Consider the following 17346-nt stretch of genomic DNA (forward strand, 5'->3'; position numbering starts at 1 on the left):
AGGAAGACTACTCCGAATGGCATGCATATACCTTGGAAAATATTGTATCCATCTTCATCCCCAGTGACTAGGAATAATCTCTCAACATGTTTGATTCGGGAGACATAGATATTTTCCTTTTGCTGGCAATGGCTATCTTAGTCCATACACCTCACCATGACTTACAGCTAGTCTGAGGGCTGTTAGGCAAAATATATGAGTGCTTATGCAGATGATATGTGAGATCTCCAAGTGACTAGTTGGTGGTGGTGGAAAGGGAACTTCTGTGGTAGCAGAACACTCCCCAGGCTAGTCAACTTGACTTGTGCAAATAGAGCCATGTACTGCCTGGCTAGAAACCAAAGCCTATGTACAAAGCCTGTTTCTGTGCACAGCAGTTTTATGTTCCAGTCCATGTGTGCTGTGAAAGCATGTTGGCCCATAAGGTGAAGACAACCAGGACAGGACAGGGCTACAAAGCATAGATGTTTGGGGGAATGTTTCTGCTTCTGAGATGCAATCAACTGAGGTGCAGCTGACTGACCAAAGAGGCCAGTACATGCGTGCGTTCCGCAGGGAGATCTTTCAAACCGACCTCTTTTTCTTAACATACCCAGAACACATGCCAGACCCTCTCCTGCTTCATTGTTTACTGAAGCTGCTGCTCTATCTGTCTTCATAGTTCAAAATGGAAGTTGTCCAGGGAAAACTGTGATGAGGCCTTGCCAGAAGGGTTACTGCTTTTTTTTTTTCTTTTTTTTCACATTATTTCACATTATCACATTTTTCACTATTTCACATTACCTAATATTACTGTATGCCTTGCCTTACCCAAAGCTGGGGTCTAGAGCATTGCCAATAGCAGTGTTAGTAACTTATATATAAAGTATTTCAGTCCTTTCCTGTAAAAAAGATTGCAAAGTCCTCAGTAAGACCTTTGCTTATTTCTGTGGCACATAGCTCACATCATAAGTTAAGCCTTAAGATAAGCCTCCTTTCTGGAAACTTTCTTCAATGTCACTTGTATGCATCAAAGTGAAAGTTGTGCTTTCAGTGCATTTCTTTCACGTATAAAACCTGTAGTGTACTTGCCAGAAGACACAGTGATGTGCTCCTACGTAAAACGATGAAAGTAGCTTTGAGACACAGCATGAAAAACCAAAACTCTACAGCAGCTTGTCCCAGCCCTGGCTGCTGCACCAGCAGCAGGAATCGGCCCCATGGCTACAGAGCCCCGAGTGCCCAACATGGGCCCGAGGTGCCCAGGGGGCTCCCTGGCACCCTGTCCCTGGCACCTGTCTGGGGGAGCCTGGCTGGGTCCCTCACACAGAGGTTTTGGAACCAGGAGTCCACAAAGTGCTGCCTTGACATAGCTCATACACAACTGGAACCTTTAAGCAGGGGAGTCTCTACAATGTTTGGTCATGAGATGAGGAGTGACCATGGACATCTATTTTGCCGCACAGATGTTTGCTCTATGGTCATCTTGTGCCAAAGCTTTTGAAAGATCTGGGGAACATAATGGTGAGTTGGGCGTTTTCCTGTACTAAAAGGCACGTGCTCCAGCTTTGCTGTCATTTCTGTGAGCATGAGGGTCTCTCAGGAGTAGGAAACCTGGCAGCTATTTTGGAAGAAAGAAATGCTCAGAAGATCTGTCCCATCAAGGTGATGGTGATGTGTGAACATGGAGTGAGAAAGTGGCTGCTTTGGGGAAGGAAGTGTGCTGTGGACAGACCATTTTGAAAAGGATCTTTGGAAACGTTTCCATTGTTCAACAATTTGGTTGCTGAGAATGACATAAGCGAGTGGCCCGTAAAACCATTGTGTCTGTAGGCTTACAAAGCCTGGAGCTAGACTTCTGTAACCTGCTCAACGATCTCCGAGACAGAGGGGTGGAAGTGGAAGTTGGAAGCTTTTTGTTAAAAATATAAAAAGGCTCCACCACTTGCCAGTTAGTTTGCCAGAACTACTGAGTGGTGTGCCTCTCTTGCAGCTTCATGTGTGTGGTAGGTCTTGTTCTCTGCGACGGCAGCCATAAAGCCAGGTACACTGGTTTACACTAAACCTCCCTGAAGCTCAAACGGAGCCTGCGAATCGCTCTCTGGCAGGGCGTGAAGCCAAGATGATCAAAGGTAATAAGCCTATTCAATCAGAAGGCAGTCCCTGAAACATTACTATGAAGAACATACTAGCCATGATATTCATCAATAATACTCACTGCTTGACAGTAGTTATCAATTGTAGTGAGAGCAAAATGGGTTTTACTATCCCCAATCAATAAACTAATATACAAAATTATTTCATAAATATTGTTTCTTTCCCCTTTGTCTCATGTTTTTCTGGTTTCTCCTTCTGGGCGTGTTTCCCGGCACCCACCACACTGGAGCACACCAGTGCCTGTATATACCCTCTAAACACACCCGTGCGTGTCTGGAGTCGAGGGCCCAGGCATTGTCACCTCAAGTTTGGTAACGCTGGGCCGGGCCCTCTGTGGGAAGGGGGTGAGGAGGCAGCCCCAGGGGTCCCTTCCCACTACCCGCTTGGTGGCCCTGTGACTTGGAGAGCTGCAGTGGTGGGAAGCTGTGAGGGGACAGGGTGGCGAGAGGCCTGTGGAAACGGGATTTGAGGCAGTAGGTCACAGGGCTCTTTGTGACACGCCATGATGTGGGTGCTGCCCAGGTGAGGTAGCAGCGGGTCACAGAGGCCTTTGTGACCCTCTGTATTTATAGACGTTTCCAGCAAGCAGCAAGCTCACTTTGCCTGGAGGACGTGACGCGACAGGACAGGAGGGAGTGGGACTGTGAGGAGCCCCCTACACAGTGCCCTCATTCCCCGCTGCCCCTGTTCGTGGCACTTCACCAAGGCGTTTGCCATCCCTGTGGCCAAGAGCCTTTGAGGCAGGGCCTTGTTGGGATGGAGGAGAGACCCCCCAGCCAGCCCATGGAGGCCTGGCAGGAGGTGGACAATGAAAGCGCCAGGTTCATGCTGTCACGGCGGCAAGGCAGGGAGCTGGTGGTGGCGCCAACATGGGCAGGTGAGTGGCCATGCTGGCCAGCGGGGCGGGAGCTGCCAACCAGCTCTGCCACTTCCCATTGCCTATGGGAGACCCTGCACCGTCCAGGGCCTGCCCCGCTGGGTGTCCCTAGAGGGAGAGGGGCAGGGGGACTGGTCCCTCTCCACAGGACAGGCAAGGTGCCAGGCAGCCATCCTGTGTAAGGGACCTCTCCTGCTCTCAGGCAGCAAGCTCCTCGTGGGGCGGAGGGCTCTCCCTCATGGCCGTACTCCCACCATGCCCCACCTACTGGACACCCCCAGCCCCGATGTGCGGGCAGAGGGATGGGGCTCAGTGCCCCTGCTAGTCCCTGGCTAAGGGGTCGCCCTGTCCGGGGAGTGGGGGACTCAGTTGGGTCCCCCAGCCTCTCTGGCAGACCCTCATCTGTGTCTGTGCGTGGTCTTCACCAAATCCAGATGCAGCCCTGTCAAAGGAGGCAGTGGAGGAGGAGCTGTGGCAGGAGTTGGCCCTGGAGTACATCCGCGACTTCCTAGAGAAGAAAGAAAAGGTACCTGCACCGTTACCACCTTGTGAAGGGCCTGCTCAGCCGAGCACTGCCCTTAAGGCTCTCGGTGTGTGGCATCTCTCATCCCTGCTCTCCCTTCTCTCTTAGGCCTATGGGGATAACCTGAAGCCCACTACAAAGGCTCAGATCATCCTGAATGCCATCGAGGAGGCAGCAGCCTCAGGCCACTTCAACACAGAAGAGGTTGCTATGTTGTTGCATGGCCTTGTGAAACTCCACATCTCCCTTTCAGAGCACGTAAGTAACCTGTGGTGGGGCTTGAGCCCCTCGGGGATCATGTCTGGCCTGAAGCTGGGTGGCAACTGCACATGCACTTAGGCCAGTCCACGGTGGTGGGAGGGTAAAAAGTGTTTGGTGGGATCAGGGGAAATGGGTCACACTGGCAGCAACCCCACTCAGCCATGTTTCTACCAGGTTCCAAAGATGGTGAAGAGCATCTACCAGTGGCTCGCATCCGTCAGGAGGCCCGAGCACAGGCTGGCCAAGAGCATCCTGCCTCTGGCTGAGGAGCACCCCCACGACGTGGTGGTGACCCTGCTGCGCTGCTCCCCATCGTGTGACAGGTATGGGGCCCGCCTGCCCTGATGGCTCGGGGCCCGCCAGCCTTTCGAGCCCATCCAGCGCCAGCTGCCAGACAGATGGCAGTTTTCAGGATGCTCTGCAGGGGCCGAGCCCTCCATCGCCCCATTTCCCAGCCCTGGCACACCAGCCCCAGAGCCTGCCGCCACACTCCCTCTCTGCCCCACAAGGGACTGTAGCTCGGCTGCCTGCAGGGCCAGGCCCGCCGGGTGCTGCCTTTGGGGGGCAGGGGGCAGAGGCAGGACTGGTGGCTTGCTTGGCCCCACCGGGTTGCCCAGGCTACAGCACAGTGGCTGAGACCCCTCTGACTGAGTGTTGTGCGCTTGCAGAACTGCTGTGGTCCTGTGGGGTGTGATGTTCTCCGATGGCGAGACTTCGAAGCTGGTGATGAACGAGCTGGTCCGTGTGCTGGAGGACTGGCCCCTGCACAGGACGTCCACCACTGACAGAGACAACACGGCTGTCTATTCCCTGGCGGTGAGTTTCTGGATGAGGCCTTGCTCGCCCCGTGTTGCCTCTCTGGATGTCTCTCTGTCCTCCCCCCATCACTACATCTCTCTGTCTCATGGTGGGCTGCAAACCTGGCTTTGGGGCAGGTTTAGGGACGGGCCAAGCTTAGGGGTCAAGGCGCAGCCCAGGAGGCTGCAGGGGCTGAGACGGGGAGGCTGGTGTGGCTGCAGGACACAGGCGGTCCCCCGGGACGGTCAGGCAGGGCTTTTTTTCCGATATCGAGGCCGCTGCAGGGAGCCGCCAGGACCCGGCAGCCCCCGCGGGGGAGGCTGACGAGGCGTAGGCGGAGCCAGCAGCGCCCCCGCCCCGGCCGTTCAAAAGCGGCCCCCAGGGAGCGCGGCGAAAAGGGCGGGCGAGCAGGGCGCGGCGCGGCACGAGGGAGTAGCGCGGCAGTGCGCGCGGGGAGGGCGGAGAGGGCCGAGTTTCCCCCCCCGCCCATAAGAACAACAGCTTTAACGGCTGTCGACCGCTAGCTAGGCAGCGACGCTCTTCACCAGGCAGAGCGCTCTCTCTAGAAAGTCTGTGGCCAAACAGACTGACCGCCTGCTCAACAATGCGGCAGTTCAGGTCTCTGGGCGCAGGGAGTGTCTGAGCCTGTTGCTGCCATCTGAGGGAGGCAGAGCAGAGTGAGGTGCGAGCAGGTGGGTGGCCTGGGCCGCCTGGTGGCAGAACTCAAAGAGGAGGTGGAGAGGTTGAGGGCTATCAGGGAGTGTGAGCGGGAGATAGACTGGTGGAGCAACTCCCTGCAGGGCCTGAAGGAGAGGTACCGGGGTGAGACACCCCGAATGGGTATGGACCCCCTGCCCTGTCGCTGTCGGGCAGAGGGAGGCGACCTAGGAGTTGAGGAGGGATGGAGACAGGTCCCTGCTCGACCTTTCAGGCAACGCCCCCCCCTACCGGCCCCACCTTCCCAGGTGCCCTTACACAACAGGTTTGAGGCCCTGGAGCTTGAGAGACCGGTGGGCGAGGACGAGGTAGAAAGTCTACCCAGGAGGATACCTAGGGCAAGGAAGCAGACTCCACGCCTCAAGACTGCCTCCACAAGAAAGACAGAAGGGTGATTGTAGTAGGCGACTCCCTTCTCAGGGGAACAGAGGGCCCTATTTGTCGACCTGACCCTACCCGTAGGGAAGTCTGCTGCCTCCCTGGGGCCAGGGTCAGGGATGTTGCCAGAAAGCTTCCCAACCTGGTTCGCCCCTCTGACTACTACCCTTTTGATAGTCCAGGCTGGCAGTGATAATATTGATGAGAGAAGCCTGAAGGCTATCGAACGGGACTTTAGGTGACTGGGACAGTTAGTGGATGGAGCGGGAGTACAGGTGGTGTTTTCGTCCATCCCTACAGTAGCAGGGAGGGGTACAGAGTGGACACGAAAAGCCCACCTGATTAACACGTGGCTCAGAGGCTGGTGCCAACACAGAAATTTTGTTTTTTTTGACCATGGGGCACTTTACTTGGCACCCGGCCTGATGGCTGCAGACGGGTCCCTATCTCTAAGGGGAAAACGGATCCTAGCCCAGGAGCTGGCAGGGCTCATTGAGAGGGCTTTAAACTAGGTAAGAAGGGGGATGGGGCTGAAAGAAAGCTTGTTGGAGCTGTGCCGGGGGGAACAATGGCAAAGCCGGGGGAGAAGGCAATGGCCCGACTGAAGTGCATCTACACTAATGCACGCCGCATGGGTAACAAACAAGAGGAGCCATCGTGCAGCGGGAAGGCTATGACTTGGTTGCCATCACGGAAACGTGGTGGGACCACTCTCATGACTGGAGTGCTGCAATGTCTGGCTACAGGCTCTTCAGGAGGGACAGGCAGCACAGAAGGGGTGGTGGTGTGGCTCTCTATATTAGAGAGTGTTTAGATGTTGAGGAACTTGAGGCTGGGAATGATAAGGTTGAGTCTCTACGGGTTAGGATCAGAGGGAAGGCCAACAAGGCAAGCATCCTGGTGGGGGTCTGTTATAGACCACCGAACCAGGATGAGGAGACGGATGAGGAGTTCTACAGGCAGCTGGCAGAAGCCGCGAAATCGTCAGCGCTTGTTCTCGTGGGGGACTTCAACCTCCCACACATATCCTAGAAGCACAACACAGCCCAGAGAAAGCAGTCTAGGAGGTTTCTGGAGAGCCTGGAAGATAGCTTCCTGACGCAGCTGGTTAGAGAGCCTACCAGGAGAGGTGCCCCGCTAGACCTTCTGTTCACAAACAGTGACAGACTGGTGGGAGATGTGGTCGAGAGCTGTCTTGGGCAGAGTGACCACGAAATGGATCAGTTCTCTATTCTTGGCAAAGTCAGGAAGGGGACCAGTAAAACCGCTGTCTCGGACTTCTGGAGGGCTGACTTTGAGCTGTTCAGGACACTGGTTGGCAGAGTCCCTTGGGAGGAGGTTCTGAAGGGCAAAGGAGTCCAGGAAGGCTGGGCACTCCTTAAGAAGGAAATCTTAATGGCTCAAGAGCAGTCTGTCCCCACGTGCCCAAAGACGAGCCGACGCGGAACTAGACCGGCCTGGCTGAGCAGAGAGTTGTGGCTCGAGCTTAGGAGAAAAAGGAGGGTTTATAATCTTTGGAAAAGAGGGCGGGCTACTCAAGAGGACTATAAGGATGTTGCGAGGCTGTGCAGGGACAAAATTAGAAAGGCCAAAGCTCATCTGGAGCTCAATCTGGCTACTGCCGTTAAAGATAACAAAAAACGTTTTTACAAATACATCAACACAAAAAGGAGGACTAAGGAGAATCTCCATCCTTTACTGGATGCAGGGGGGAAACTTAGTTACAAAAGATGAGGAAAAGGCTGAGGTGCTCAATGCCTTCTTTGCCTCAGTCTTTAGCGGCAAGACCAGTTGTTCTCTGGATACCTGGTACCCTGAGCTGGTGGAAGGGGATGGGGAGCAGGATGTGGCCCTCGCTATCCATGAGGAAATGGTTGGCGACCTGCTACAGCACTTGGATGTACACAAGTCGATGGGGCCGGATGGGATCCACCTGAGGGTACTGAGCGAACTGGCGGAGGAGCTGGCCAAGCTGCTTTCCATTATTTATCGGCAGTCCTGGCTATCAGGGGAGGTCCCAGTCGACTGGCGGCTAGCCAATGTGACGCCCATCTACAAGAAGGGTAGGAGGGTAGACCCGGGGAACTATAGGCCTGTTAGTTTGACCTCAGTGCCACGGAAGCTCATGGAGCAGATTATCTTGAGGGTCATCACGCGGCACTTGCAGGGCAAGCAGGCGATCAGGCCCAGTCAGCATGGGTTTATGAAAGGCAGGTCCTGCTTGACGAACCTGATCTCCTTCTATGACCAAGTGACGCGCTTGGTGGATGAGGGGAAGGCTGTGGATGTGGTCTACCTTGACTTCAGTAAGGCTTTTGACACCGTTCCCCACAACATTCTCCCCAAGAAACTGGCTGCTCGTGGCTTGGACTGGCGTACGCTTTGTTGGGTTAAAAACTGGCTGGATGGCCGGGCCCAAAGAGTTGTGGTGAATGGAGCCAAATCCAGTTGGAGGCCGGTCACTAGTGGAGCCCCCCAGGGCTCAGTACTGGGGCCAGTCCTCTTCAATATCTTTATCGATGATCTAGATGAGGGGATCGAGTGCACCCTCAGTAAGTTTGGAGATGACACCAAGTTAGGTGCATGTGTCGATCTGCTTGAGGGCAGGAAGGCTCTGCAGGAGGATCTGGATAGGCTGGACCGATGGGCTGAGGTCAACTGTATGAAGTTCAACAAGGCCAAGTGCCGGGTCCTGCACCTGGGGCGTAACAACCCCAAGCAGAGCTACAGGCTGGGAGATGAGTGGTTGGAAAGCTGCCTGGCCGAGAAGGACCTGAGAGTACTGGTTGATAGTCGGCTGAATATGAGCCAGCAGTGTGCTCAGGTGGCCAAGAAGGCCAACAGCATCCTGGCCTGTATAAGAAGCAGTGTGGCCAGCAGGTCTAGGGAGGTGATTGTGCCCCTGTACTCGGCTCTGGTGAGGCCGCACCTCGAGTACTGTGTTCAGGTTTGGGCCCCTCGCTACAAGAAGGACATGGACATGCTCGAGAGAGTCCAGAGAAGGGCGACCAAGCTGGTGAGGGGTCTGGAGAAAAGTCTTACGAGGAGCGGCTGAGGGAGCTGGGCTTGTTTAGCCTGGAGAAGAGGAGGCTCAGGGGAGACCTCATCGCTCTCTATAAGTACCTTAAAGGAGGCTGTAGAGAGGTGGGGGTTGGTCTGTTCTCCCACGTGCCTGGTGACAGGACGAGGGGGAATGGGCTAAAGTTGCGCCAGGGGAGGTTTAGGTTGGATGTTAGGAAGAACTTCTTTACTGAAAGGGTTGTTAGGCATTGGAATGGGCTGCCCAGGGAGGTGGTTGAGTCACCATCCCTGGAGGTCTTTAAAAGACGTTTAGATGTAGAGCTTAGTGATATGGTTTAGTGTAGGACTTCTTAGTGTTAGGACAGAGGTTGGACTAGATGATCTTAGAGGTCTCTTCCAACCTAGACGATTCTGTGATTCTGTGGGATACCTTCACTCCACACCCGGGGAAGCTGCTTGTGCGCTGTCACAAGTAAGAGCTGAGCCCAAAGAGCTTTGGTGGCTCAGCTCTGTCTGGGCAGCCAGGCTGGGTGCTCTCTCCACCAGTATCTCCCGTGGCCCAGGGCTGCGCTTGAACCTCAGCCTTCCACAGTGGGGCCGTGCCATGGGGACATCTCAGCAATGAGCACTGTCTTTGGCTGTTTCTTTCAGGCAACCAGGGCGCTGCGGGAGATCCTCAATATGGACACCTGTGTACTGGCAGTGAAGAAGCGTTTCCCACATCTCTTCCTGGCTGTGCTCTTCCAAATCTCCTTCAGCACACAGCACACGCCAGAGGAGGTCCACGCCTTCTGGAGGGAATGCACGCGTGAAGACAAGGAGCCCCATGAGCCCAAGAGGTGCTCCATCGCAGTCTCCCCATCCCTCCCACAGCCCCGGAGCCAGGGCAAGGGCTCCCAGCATGACCCGAGCTTTGTTCTTGCACGCAGATTTGCAGCGTACACAATGGCCAGACTGCTCGCCCGTGTGGACTGTTTGGAGCAACTGGCGGCCTTCGAGCGTGGGAGGGGCTGGGAACTACTCATCAGCCCTGAGGTCCACCACCTTGGGCTGACTCTACTGGCTGGGTGAGAGCCACCGTCTTCCTGCTTCCCCCGGGCTTTTCCCCTGCAATGGGGCGCCCCATGCAACGCCCTCGTCTGCAGGTGGGGTAGGGAGTGGGGGGCTCATTTCTTGGGGCTGGAAGGGGCCAAAGCCTCGGTGCTTGTGAGTCACCTCCCATGGCATCGGCATCCCCTCCCGTGAGGCTTGAGCTGAATGGCGCCGAGCGAGGGGCTCTGGCTGTACGCAGCCCCAGCAAGGGCAGCCCACCAGGGCAGGGTTCCCCTGAGGAGGGCAGCGTCCAAGGGACATGAAGCCGCCATGGGTGGGCCAGGAGTCTCCTCAGAAAGGCAGGCTTCATGGCACGAAGGCCGTTTGAGTACTCTCCACCCCAAGAGGATCCTGCTGGTGCTGGGCACTGTCTTTCTCCTGGCAAGCGGTGCTGGGGAAAGACCAGGCCTCTGTGAGCTTAACTACTGGTGGTTGCTGGAGCAGAGCATGAAGGCGGCCCTGGCCTGGCCTGTGGCGTAGCGGCTGGATGAGGGGGGTGGTCAGTCTGGGGAATGGATTGCCCGTCCTGCTCTGCACTGACGATGCCTTCTGCCTTCTTCCAGAGAATTGAAAACTACCTCATTCGAGCTGCGTCTCTGGATCCTGCATGCTATGAAAAGGCGTCTCAGCAGGGAAGAACCCCGCTGGAAGATTGCTGCCATGGCGTTCATCCTTGAGGTGAGCCTGATGGCAAGAGGTGCCTCGCCGAGCTGCTTCTGGCCACTGCACCCTCTCGTAGCCACAGCTGTGGGCAGAGGCCAGGCAGCGGAGCTGGGACAGGAGCAGGCTCCGCTTCATCCCCTTGGCCCATTGCTGCCAGGATGACTCCCGTCCCCAGCAGTCTTCTGTGCCTCCCTCGTGCCAGCTCTCACTGTTCAAGTCTGGGGAACCCCAGGCTGCCTGGGCTGCTGCTCCTGCCCTGCACTAGAGGCTGGATCCATCCCTGCATGGTGCGGGGGTCCTGTCAGCTGTGCCTGCCCGTCACTGCTGGGTGTGTTTCAGATGCTGACCTGTGAGGACCTAAGAGAACAGGATGACTACATTGTGAGGCTCCTCCCGAGGTACCTGCACAGTGAGGACGAGATGATGCTGGATCTGCTGCTCAGAGGCCTCCTGAAGATGTGCGATGGACGCAGGAGGGTGAGCAGGGGGCAGCCGTTTGAAGCCATGCTGGCAGCACGGGGCTGGGCCAAGGGGTGCTGGGCAACACAAGCAGCTTGGGCTTTACTGAGCAGCGGGAGCTGTTGGGACCTGCTCACAGCTCTCCTGCCTCCCCATGTCTTTGTCCGAGTCCTCGGGGGCAGTCCTGTGGCTCCTGTGCCCCGAGGAAGCAGCGTGGGCTTTAACAGCCTGAGTGTTTTTGCCAGTGCAGCCTTTTTGGCTTCACAACACGGTGCTGTGTTCCACACAGGCAAGGAAAATTGCATACCTGCTGTCAGACATCTTGGCTCTCCTGAAGCATGAGGAAAAGTATTTGGCTATGTTAGCCCTGGTTTTGCTCATCAGGATTCTCCAGTGCATAGACAGGTTGCTCAACAGACACACCGCCAGGGAGATGGCTGTGAATCTGCGGCCACTCTTTGAACATGTAAGGCACGGGATGGGGCCTGACTGGCATCTTTGTGGGCTGGTGCATGGGGCGGAGGCTGTGGTGTGCTCCCCGTTGGCACGTGCCCCCATGGGCAGGGGACTTTGTGTGTCCGATGCCCTGTGAGTGCTGGGCGCTGTCGGGAAGCCGTGTGCCCCGCAGACGGATTTTCAGACCCTTGCCCAGGTGGGGCTGGAGCAGCCAGCACTGATGGCTTTCCCTCTTCCTTCCCACCAGCGGGACGCCACCGTGCGGTTGTTGGCCATCCAGCTCTACATGGACGTGATGGACTTCACAGAGCCGATCGAAAAACGGCATGTGAGGTCCGAAGTGCGAAAGTGCCTGATCCCACTGCTCTGCCACCTGGACGACGATGTTGAGGAAGTGGCTGAGGTGAGGATTTCTAGCCCGACCGGTTGTTTTGGGAGGGCGATGCCCTGTAGGAGAACACCCCTGGGTGGGACTGAGCACCCAGAGCAAGGGCTGCAGGAGGGCGCAGAGCCCCCTCCCTGCGTGCCCAGGCCACCCCCCACTTTCCTCTGCCTGCCATGCTTCTGCCTGCCCAGAGGGACGGAGCAGTGGACACAGGTCCTGTCTCCTGGGCGGTGGTGGCATCTCTCTATCTCTGTTGCTCTGCAGGCTGCTCTGAAAACCTTGACTTTTGCTGCCAAGTTCCTGAAAAAGGAGAAGCTCAAGAGAATGCTGAAGGCAAGAAAGAAATGGAGGGCTGGCGAGTACCTGGTAAGGACAGCCCCGAAGCCCCAGCCCTGGTCTGGACAGGCCCCCAGCTCCCCTGCGCCCAGTGTGCAGGGCAGGCAGCTGTGCCCCTGCCCATGGCTGCAGCCTGGAGCCGCCAGCCTGCACTGCGCACACGCTGCCTCTCCTCGGGCACGCAGCTCCAAAGTCTCTTCTCCAGGCTCCTCTCACTTCTGGAGCCTGGGAATGCTGACGGGTCCCTGGCCCAGCAGGGAATGGGCATCAGAGTGGCACCTCAGCCCTCTGGGGAGCACCCTGTCCCCTGCTCCCTGCAGAGCCCGGCCCCAGCACCAGCCGGCTGCCAGCTGGGTGTTGGGGGTGTCCCAGCAGGGGAGGCCAGTGTGGTGGTTTTACTCGGGTAAAAGCAGCCAAGCCCCACCACAGCCACTCTCTCACTCCTCTTCCTCAAAGGGGAAGGGGGAGAAAATATGATGCACAGAGCTCTGGGGTTGAGATAAGGACGGGGAGATCGCTCAACAATTATCGTGACAGGCAAAACAGATTCAGAGTAGGGAGATAGTAAGATTTATTGCCTATTACTAACAAGCTAGAGAAGTGAGAAACAAAGGAAAGAAACCAAAAGCACCTTTCCTCCATCCACCCTCTTCCACCTCCTCTCCCCAAGTGGCACAGGGGAACAGGGGAATGGGTGCTGCGGTCAGTCTATGGCACTTCGTCTCTGCTGCTCCTTCTCAGTCACTCTCTGCCCCTGCTCCCCGTGGGGTCCCTCCCACAGGACGCCGTCCTTCCCAAACTGATCCTGCGTGGGCTTCCCACAGGCAGCAGCTCTTCAATAACTGCTCCACATATGGGTCCGTACCACAGGGTCCATCCCTTTCTTAAGTATGCCCTCACAAAGGTGCAAACAACATCGCTTACTGGCTCGACTCTGGCCAGCAGTGGGGCCCTTACCTAACATGGGGCAACTTCTGGATTCTTCTTGCAGAAGCCATCCCTATGGCCACCCTGCTGCCAAAACCTTGCCACGTTAACCCACTCCAGCCAGTCCTGTGTCTCCTGCACCAGCCCCATGCCCATATTGTGCCTTCTGCTCTCTGCAGGCCAAGGAAAGCGGCCGGATAACAAAACTCTACCTGAACCAGGGCCTACGCTACCTGAACAGCCCACACGAGTTCGTGCGATTGGCGGCAGTCAGGTTCCTTGGTAAGCTAGAGCCTTGGGGTCCCTCTCTGCCCAGGGGGAGGGGTGGGTGCGTGGCCAGGCCAGCAGGGCCTGGGGCAGGCTGGGGTAGGGTTTGTGATGGGCTGTGTGTGCCTAGGGCTCCTCGGGCGGCACATGATGGACTGGCGCGAGGAGAAGCTCCAGATCATCTGTGAGGGTGAGTGAGGGCGGCGGGGTGTAGGTGGGGGCTGGTGGGGAGGGGGAAAGAGCCTGGGCTGGGAGCTGCAACCCCTGTCCTGGCAAGGAGGGGCTCTGTGGCCTGTGCGGGAGAGGGGTGGTGTGGGCAGAAGAGAGAGAGATTCCAGGGGCTTGTGAAGCACTCAGGGCCAGCCCCTTCCTGCTGGTCTCATTGCCCCCTGCTCTTGCCTGGCCATGGGAAGAGCCGGGTGGCGCTGGCCCCAGCAGCAGCGGTTCCTGGGGTCACAACAGACACAGGCTCATAAGTTGTATCTGTTCCTCTTTCCTAGCCCTTGAACCCATGACGGACGACCCCAGTGCAACCATCTCCAGCCTGGCGGTTCAGAACATTTTAATTCTACGGGCTGTGGAAAGAAGGCGTAACTCCACATTTGGAAAGCACACAGTGTACACCCAGTTCCATAAGGCATGGCAGAGGATGCCCTCTTGGCTAGGCAGCTGCTGGTGGTGCTGAACTAGCCAATAAACGAGTAATACAAATTAAATCAATAAACTAGTATACAAAATTATTTCATAAACATCGCTAACTACGCCTTTGTCTCATGTTTTTCTGGTTTCTCCTCCTGGGCGTGTTTCCCGGCACCCACCACACTGGAGCACACCAGTGCCTGTATATACCCTCTAAACACACCCGTGCGTGTCTGGAGCAGCCAGGTGACAAAATGTGCTCACCTGGGCAACAAGTCCCTGCTTGGGCTAGCAGGTGTGTCCCCTTAGGGACTTCCCTGCCTTCCCAGGTGTCTGTGGGCAGTAGGTAGGAAGGTTTGCAGGTTGATCTGAATAATATTGAGGAGCAGGGCTCATTGGTGGGGCTTTAAACCTGATTTGAGGATGCAGGATGAGGATGCAGCAGGTCACAGAGGCCTTTGTGACCCTCTGTATTTATAGACGTTACCAGCAAGCAGCAAGCTCACTTTGCCTGGAGGACGTGACGCGACAGGAAAGGAGGGAGTGGGACTGTGAGGAGCCCCCTACACAGTGCCCTCATTCCCCGCTGCCCCTGTTCGTGGCACTTCACCAAGGCGTTTGCCATCCCTGTGGCCAAGAGCCTTTGAGGCAGGGTCTTGTTGGGATGGAGGAGAGACCCCCCAGCCAGCCCATGGAGGCCTGGCAGGAGGTGGACGATGAAAGCGCCAGGTTCATGCTGTCACGGCGGCAAGGCAGGGAGCTGGTGGTGGCACCAGGAGGAGAAGCTGTGGCAGGATTTGTCCCTGGAATATGTCCATGACTTTTTGGAGAAGCAAAAATATGCCTCCCTTAGGCATATGAGGATGACCTGAAGCCCAACTTGAAGGTTCATATCATCCTAAATGCCACTGAGGAGGCAGCAGCCTCAGGCCACTTCAACACAGAAGAGGTTGCTATGCTGTTGCATGGCCTCGTGAAACTCCACATCTCCCTTTCAGAGCACGTAAGTAACCTGTGGTGGGGCTTGAGCCCTCTGGAGATCATGTCTGCCCTGAAGCTGGGTCTGCTAGCAACCGCACATGCATTTAGGCCAGCCCAGGGTGGTGTAAAGGTAAGAAGTGCTTGGTGGGATCAGGGGAAATGGGTCATGCTGGCAGCAGCCCCACTCTCAGACATTTCTCCTCCAGGCAACGAACATCATGAGGAGCATCTACCAGTGGCTCATGTCCACTACAAAGGCATCTGTCCAGCACCGTCTGGACAAGAGCCTTCTGGCACTGGCCAAGGAGCACCCCCGTGATGTGGTGGTGACCCTTCTGCGCTGCTCCCCATCGTGTGACAAGTATGGGGCCCGCCAGCCTTTCGAGCCCATCCAGACAGATGGCAGTTTTCAGGATGCTCTGCAGGGGCCGAGCCCTCCATCGCCCCATTTCCCAGCCCTGGCACACCAGCCCCAGAGCCTGCCGCCACACTCCCTCTCTGCCCCACAGCGGACCGCACCTCGGCTGCCTGTAGCCTGCAGGGCCGGGCCTGCCGGGTGCTGCCTGTGAGGGGCAGGGGGCAGAGGCAGGACTGGTGGCCAGCTTAGGCCCTGCCGGGATTTTCCAGGCTACAGTACAGTGGCTGAGACGCCTCTGACTGAGCATTGTGGGCCTGCAGAAGTGCTGTGACCCCATGGGGTGTGATCTTCACTTTCCACCAGAACGTTTGTTGAAGGCTGCGTGGCTGCCAGCTTCTCCCTGCCTGTATGGCACCTCCAGCCCTTGGTTCTGCCCAACCGTTCTCTGACTCCCAGATCACCCCTCTGCTTGGCCTTCCCCAAAGAAACAGTCCTGCTTCTTAACCTTGTCTGTGCCTTTTTTTTTTTTTTTTTTTTTATGTGGCAATGAAACTATGGGTGACTCTGGTCCTGAGGTGACTGAGACCCTCCGGAGTATGGCTGGCCACGCTGGCTTGATGCAGTGTGCAGCAGTCCCTCACAGGGTCTATCTTCGGATTATCTTCATCAATGACATGGATGATGGGATTGAGTGCACCAAAACTGAGTGGTGCAGCTGATACCAATGAAGGAAGAGATACCATTCAAAGGGACCTGGACAGGCTGGAGAAGTGGGTCCATGTGAACCAAATGAGGTTCAACAAGTCCAAGTGCAAGGTGCTACACGTGGGTTGGGGCAATCCCAAACAGGAGTACAGACTGGAAAAAGAACTCATTGAGAGCAGTCCTGTGGAGAGAGACTTGAGATTTCTGGTGGATGAAAGGCTCAATATGAGCCACCAGTGCTTGTTTGCAGCCCAGAAGGCCAACTGCATCCTGGGCTGCATCAAAGAAGGCATGACCAGCAGATTGAGGGAGGTGACTGTTCCCCTCTACTTTTCCTTTGTGAGGCCCCCACCTGGAGTACTGCATCAAGAAAGCACAAGAAAGATGTGGACCTGTTAGAGCGAGTCCAGAGGAGTGCCACAAAGATGATCAGAGGGCTGGAGCACCTCTCCTGTGAAGAAAGGCTGAGAGAGCTGGGGATGTTCAGCCTGGAGAAGGTTCTGGGGAGACCTCACTGCGGCCTTGGCTCTCCAGTTGATAAATCAGCTAATGGATGGGAATCAGAGTCTTGGTTAGAACAATATTGCTGCCGGTGCACTGGAGCAGCCAGGTGACAAAATGTGCTCACCTGGGCGATGCCTGAAATCTTTCTGTGTATCTCGTAGTTCACCCTGGAATAGGAATTGCATCGTTATTGATGCTTTTATGACATCTTCCTCTTTGTCCTCCTGTTTGCATGGTGGCCCCTCTTCAGAGTAGACTTCCTCATCATCATCTTCCTTGTTTGTTGTCTGAGTAGGACTTCCTTTCCTTTCTGAACAACCTGACTTTCTCATCCATTGTTTCGTCTTGCGTATAGAGGTGACTGATACTCAGATTGGTTCTCTGGCCCAGCCATGGGGCCCATCACAGGGGTTGGAATGGCTGCAGGACCCATCGCAGGGATTGGAGTGGCTGCAGGGCCTGTCACAGGAGTTGGAGTGGCATTGACTGTGGCTTAGTAAACATAGGCCAAGCCCCAACACCTTACAGTGATTTGTGTCTCTTTGGAATTGCCAGAGTAATGACACACCTTCTCCAAGCATTTTACCATTTTTTTTAGGATTCTGCACTTGTTCAGGGGTGAAGTTCCAAAGCACTGGAGGTGCCCACTGCTCTAGGTGGCTGTCCATAGCCTCCCACACTACCTGCCGCTCATAACTATCCTGCCTCGGGGCAGATCTCTGGGTGGCATTCTTCAGTAGTTGTTTAACCTTAAACAAAACCTGAAATACATTCAGAAGGCATAACAATAGGAACGCGAAGGTTTGAACATCCCAAAGATATTCAGAGTTTTAAAGAGCTATTGTAACTAGCCTGGAGAAGGG

At 55.9% G+C, this 17346-nt stretch overlaps 1 protein-coding gene across 3 annotated transcripts; it reads left to right on the forward strand.

Annotated features, from left to right (window-relative positions):
* Positions 1-45: 45 nt before the first annotated feature.
* Positions 46-14160, forward strand: LOC308198195 (maestro heat-like repeat-containing protein family member 7). 3 transcript variants are annotated; one of them, XM_080600188.1, is made up of 13 exons: positions 46-3794; positions 3972-4120; positions 4466-4613; positions 9363-9550; positions 9641-9778; positions 10367-10481; positions 10806-10943; positions 11215-11391; positions 11629-11784; positions 12031-12132; positions 13209-13311; positions 13427-13486; positions 13797-14160. In XM_080600188.1, the coding sequence occupies exons 1-13, from the start codon at positions 3747-3749 to the stop codon at positions 13979-13981; spliced, it is 1707 nt and encodes a 568-aa protein (XP_080456314.1). In that variant the 5' UTR covers positions 46-3746; the 3' UTR covers positions 13982-14160. The 3 variants fall into 3 exon arrangements, with proteins under 3 accessions (XP_080456314.1, XP_080456313.1, XP_080456315.1); XM_080600187.1 differs by lacking the exons at positions 13209-13311; positions 13427-13486; positions 13797-14160 and having other exon boundaries at positions 12031-13170; XM_080600189.1 differs by lacking the exons at positions 46-3794; positions 13209-13311; positions 13427-13486; positions 13797-14160 and having other exon boundaries at positions 3994-5277; positions 12031-13170.
* The last annotated feature ends 3186 nt before the right edge of the window (positions 14161-17346 follow it).

This window comes from Anser brachyrhynchus (genome assembly GCF_964034855.1).
Source record: "Anser brachyrhynchus genome assembly, chromosome: 7".
NCBI lineage: Eukaryota > Metazoa > Chordata > Aves > Anseriformes > Anatidae > Anser > Anser brachyrhynchus.

Coding starts and splice junctions, on each gene's coding strand:
- LOC308198195 (XM_080600187.1), top strand. CDS start 3,747: ATGTTGTTGCATGGCCTTGTGAAACTCCACATCTCCCTTTCAGAGCAC. Junction 4,121..4,465: donor TGCTCCCCATCGTGTGACAG/GTATGGGGCCCG, acceptor GTGCGCTTGCAG/AACTGCTGTGGTCCTGTGGG. Junction 10,944..11,214: donor TGTGCGATGGACGCAGGAGG/GTGAGCAGGGGG, acceptor TGTTCCACACAG/GCAAGGAAAATTGCATACCT.